Here is a 4841-nt window from a genome sequence, read left to right on the forward strand (position 1 = left end):
TTTGCTCATTTTCTCCCTTTTTTGTCATCTGCAGGGACAGCTGAGAGGATGAGGCAGTTATGGTCCGTGAGCTGTAGCCGAGAAAGGGAAAGAGTGTACGGTAAAATGAAAAGAAGTTTTTATTAGAGCATGATTTCAGGAGCTCGTAACTTTTAGTGTTCATGAAAACAGCTTTAGTTTCTGAGGTCTGCACATTACACACAACACTCGTCACACAAGAAACCAGATCACTGAAGGCGTCACGTAGTGCTTCCATAATGTAGATTTATTAGAATATTCAGAGTAGTGCTATAACTTCTCATTCACTAGAGCTTCTGTCTTTTCATAGTTTTCATGGACGTGTTGGTCTGTGAGACAGATGCTCCGCGATGAAATAAATCTGTAAAGCAACGTGAGAAAAAAGAAACAAAGGGCTACCTAATATTTATATTACTGATTACGGAATTTACAGTCACAAAATCTCATGGAGCAGTTCAAATAAATGTGTGGGTTTCCTCACCGACATAATAAAGAATATTAATAAATACATGTTTTTTTTCATCCCTTTTCGAGTAGATTTCCAGAGTAAACCCTCTTCAAAAAGTCAGCTCTGAAATCAGTCTTGTTTCAGTGTTTTTGCTACAAAATGAAACAGAGGTGATACACAAGCAACTTTGCAAGGTCAGAGAAAGTACAAACGGCTGCTTCTTTTGCCTTTTTTGCAAAAAAAAAAAAAGATGGAGGTCAACAGGAACAAAATCAGAGTATTGATGGACATACAGTTGAAAACTCCAGTAACTGCCTGCATCTCTCTCTATATTGCCAGCTTGCGTTGCATTTCTGAGAAAGATCGTCCCACATTTGTCAGCTGTGTGAGAGTTTATGAAGAAACTGATGAAAGAGTCAGAGTGGAGGATGAGTTGTAAGTCCGATAGAGTTCGTACCATCAGACTGAAGCACACAAACTCATTTGGCTCCCATCAGTCCAGCAGAAGAATCACCAAAAAGTGAGAAACCAGTTGTGGTACCAACAGTATAAGTCAGTTATACTTAGATTGACATATTTGTGGGTTACTCTCTGCTCTGCGTACATCTTCTCACCTCCCTCCACCCAAAGACCAGGGCAGGGAAGTTCTCCATCTGTGTTTCCTTGCTGACTTTTAACAAAGTGCCCACTGTTTGGTAGAGAAAGGCATGATGGGGCAGAGAGAGTGAAGGCTGAGGGGGGAGTTGAGGCGAGGGCTGAGGATGAGAGCAGGGGAGTCAGGACTGGATACAGTAAAGAAGGAGGAAGAAGGGATGAACTTGGGGAGGTGTCTGGTCTGGACCCGGAGGCTTTAATTGGATTTTGGGGTGCCCTGCTCTGCTCGGCAAAGAGACTTAGGGGAGGGGGACCCTGTTCTGTGTGTCAGGGGAGCTTAGAGGAAGTTGTGCTTGAGGGTAAAAGTTTGTTTTGTTTCCCCAGCAGAGACTGGAGCGTGATGTTTAGATTTCTGCTTTAAACTCGTACCTGACCGCCATGCTCATCAGAGTGCTGTGGCTCTGATGCAATGCAGCGAGTGTGGGAATGTGAGTTTAAGTTAGCAAGAAAAGACAAAGGCTGGGTATGAATGTGTGTCTGATATGTTTATCAGTCCAAGCAGATCTGATTTGGTTAAAATCCTTTTGACAGTGACGTTTAAGGGTCTGTACATGCAGAGTGTTGCATCATGAAATTGAGTTTTATCTGAGGGAGAGTGATTTTGGGGTGAAAGTGATTCATCGCTAGAAGAAAACTGACCATGTCCAGAGTTTTGCAGGTGCAGTTGCATAATAATTTGGGGTGAGACATGGTGATCAGACCTTTGACTTTACTATCTGAGCTTTGAATCAGGTTGAGAGGATAGTTTTTTGGAGAGTAACAGAGGGCCTCTGACTGCACCAGTGAATTCAGTGTTATAATGGGTAAGTCCTGACTCTCTCAACAAAAGCTAGAAAGTCCTCACTGCTCCAGTCGACAGTTTGTTTCTCATTTCCTCTTCCTCTGTGCTTCAGAACAGGTTCGTCTTGATGGCGGGGTTGGGTTTTCTGTGGAAGGAGGACAGGACTCCGGCAAAGGGCCCGGTCATACTGTCCGCCGGCTGCCAGGCCTTCAGAATCTCCTGAGTCTGGGCAGCGGGCTGGGCCACGGCCGGGTTGGACGGCCCCAGGCTGGACCAGCTGGGCGGCTTCAGCCCTTGGAGGACCGGAGAGCTGGAGGTGTTAACATAGCCGTTGTTGGCAGGAGCCGGGCTGGGGCTCAGGCTGGCAGGGCTGCCCAGGTTTCCGTTGGCAGAGCCGGGCAGGGAGGCCGTGCTGTCAGGTGTGGGGCTGCAGGTGGATTCTTTGGACTCGTCATCATCGGATGAAGATCTCAGCTCTCCGCCCTTCTTCCCTCCAGAGCTGCTGCTGGAGCTGCTGCCTGTGGTGCCACCAGAGCTGTTGGCTTTGGCGTTGGCTGCACGCTCCTGCTTACGAAACTTGGCACGCCTGTTCTGAAACCAAACCTGGTAAACACACACACAAAGGTAAAATTAATATTTTAGATAGATAGATAGATAGATAGATAGATAGATAGATAGATAGATAGATAGATAGATAGATCGATCGATAACTCTTTCTTCAGGTAAAAGAAGAAAAGCCTGTTCCTCTCACCTGTACCCGCGCCTCGGTCAGGTCTATCTTCAGCGCCAGCTCCTCTCGGGTGTAAATGTCCGGGTAGTGCGTCTCGGCGAAGACCCGCTCCAGCTCCTTCAGCTGGGAGCTGGTGAAGGTGGTCCTGATGCGCCGCTGCTTCCTCTTCTCGTTCAGGCCGGAGGGGTCCGAGAAAAACTTGTAAGGGACTGAAAGGGAAAAATGATGTCCTTTTAGTGGTCGGGAAGCAACATTTAAAATGGTCTGATTGGCGCTTTAAAACAACAGGCCATGGATTACCGCTGAAAACATGGAGAGGCTGTGCGTAAATGACGCAGGACGCGCCTGAACTCTTCGCATTTTTTTTAACAATAGAACTGTTAAAAGACGGTATTAGGAAATGTTTCATAAACAGATGTTTTTGATCGATCACTAACCGACTGTATTTACACAATAGGCTGGTTATTGTTTTGTGAAAAGCGGATTTACAGGCTGAAGGCCCATAACAGGCCGATTTATAACAAATGCTGAAAAGGCAGTATCGCCTTTATAAGGCTGGTTTATTCATTCTTTTTTACATTTTTTATTCTATTTAGCCCGTTATGTTTTGTTTTATAATATTGGCTCAAAGTTTTTGTTAAAATATGATCAAGCCTCAAATTAGTTCCAGAATTAAAACTAATTAGGCTGTTTATTCAATTTAGAAAATCTTTTACAATTATAGCCTACATTTTAATGCAGGAAGTATACTTTAATCAGTATAACCAGAATGTTAGTTTGCAACTAAAAATGGATTTTGGTTATTTTGGTGTGAGGTCACGGCTAATATAGAAATGTCACAATACACAAAAAAATGTAAAAAATAAAATAAAGGAATAAAAATTACAAAAAATGTCATTGCTTTAAATAAAAGAAAAACAAAATGAATAGTGAGTTTAAAATTATAAAATTATATTTATTATATTATATCTGCATATGAATAAATTATACGCCCAGTTTGTCTGTCAGGTGGGTCTATGGCCAACACGTGTGTGTGTGTGTGTGTGTGTGTGTGTGTGTGAACATTTCTTCTTCTTCTTATTATTATTATTATTTTATTTTTTATTATTATTATCTTATATATATATATTGACACGTATATAGAAAGGCTATTGTCCAGGAAATACAATGTCAAAAAATTAAATAATAACATCAAAATGTAAATTATTACACTGATATAGCATGCAAATATATCTCTTCTTTTTATCAGTTATTTCATTTTAAATCAGAAATGAAGTCTAATACGATTAAATCCATGTAAACCCATTAAGGATCTAAGCTGTAGATGGTTAGGTCATCAATAACGAAAACTAGAATTGACAATTGGATATTGCCTTTTTTATTTTTTATGTAATGTCGATGGAAAATGTGTCGCAGTTTGAGCCACATGGAGACGAAAATGCATGACTTTAAAACATTTTCTTTCCTCGCTTTTTAAATGGAATTATTATCATAATGAATAGCATTCCATAACTTTTCTTTACATCCCTGCAGACCGTCAGAGGAATAAATGAGAGGCTCCTGTACCTGAGGAGTAAGGTGTGGGCTGGTGCTCCCGCAGGGCTCCCAGGGTGCAGCTGGCCGTGCTGAGCGGGGTGCAGCCCGGGTTGGAGAAGGGTCCGCTCCGGATCGGGTTGTACTGGAAGGAGCTGGCCTGGCTGCACGAGCTGAAGTCCGCGTAGGCCGACGCTTCCATGGCCGCCATGCAGGAGTCATAGGAGTTCAGGTAGGAGTAATCCATCTTATACATGGAGATCAGCCGGTGCAAACACCGGGCTGCGAACCAAAATAAACGACGAAGTTATATCAGAGCAGAGGAGCTCGGGTGGGTCTGCAGCCGCCTTTTATTTCAGGAGATGGAGTGAATACTGTTCAGACCAGTCACAGTTGGTGTGTCTCTCCAGTATCTCCACGGACTGTTGGTTCGTCTCTCCAAAAACTTCCTGTCAGCTCTGTGGTAAACTCGCTGTCACGCGGCTGTTTTTCACGTTTCTTGGTAAATAATCCAGATGTTTTTCTCTCACAGCTCTTTATTCTCCTTCTTCTTGACTTTCTCCTGCTCCCTGGTTTCTCCTCCCTTCAGTTTTCCTCCCTGGACTGCACTTCGCTCTGCTCTCGCGCTCCGTTTGACAGCGCGCTGCGGCTCGCGCGGTGTTTATAATAAACTTGGC

The 4841-nt window shown here is 43.4% G+C and overlaps 1 protein-coding gene across 1 annotated transcript; it reads right to left on the reverse strand.

Moving 5' to 3' along the window:
- Positions 1–244: 244 nt before the first annotated feature.
- On the reverse strand, positions 245–4841 carry phox2a (paired like homeobox 2A). The gene is made up of 3 exons (XM_033630803.2): positions 4198–4841; positions 2653–2840; positions 245–2504 (listed from the first exon to the last, which is right to left on the reverse strand). Exons 1-3 carry the CDS (start codon positions 4418–4420, stop codon positions 2010–2012), a joined length of 906 nt encoding a protein of 301 aa, XP_033486694.1. The 5' UTR covers positions 4421–4841; the 3' UTR covers positions 245–2009.

This window comes from Epinephelus lanceolatus, chromosome 4, assembly GCF_041903045.1.
Source record: "Epinephelus lanceolatus isolate andai-2023 chromosome 4, ASM4190304v1, whole genome shotgun sequence".
Classification (NCBI taxonomy): Eukaryota; Metazoa; Chordata; class Actinopteri; order Perciformes; family Serranidae; genus Epinephelus; species Epinephelus lanceolatus.

Coding starts and splice junctions, on each gene's coding strand:
- phox2a (XM_033630803.2), bottom strand. CDS start 4,420: ATGTATAAGATGGATTACTCCTACCTGAACTCCTATGACTCCTGCATG. Junction 2,841..4,197: donor GCCCACACCTTACTCCTCAG/GTACAGGAGCCT, acceptor TTTCCCTTTCAG/TCCCTTACAAGTTTTTCTCG. Junction 2,505..2,652: donor TGACCGAGGCGCGGGTACAG/GTGAGAGGAACA, acceptor TGTGTTTACCAG/GTTTGGTTTCAGAACAGGCG.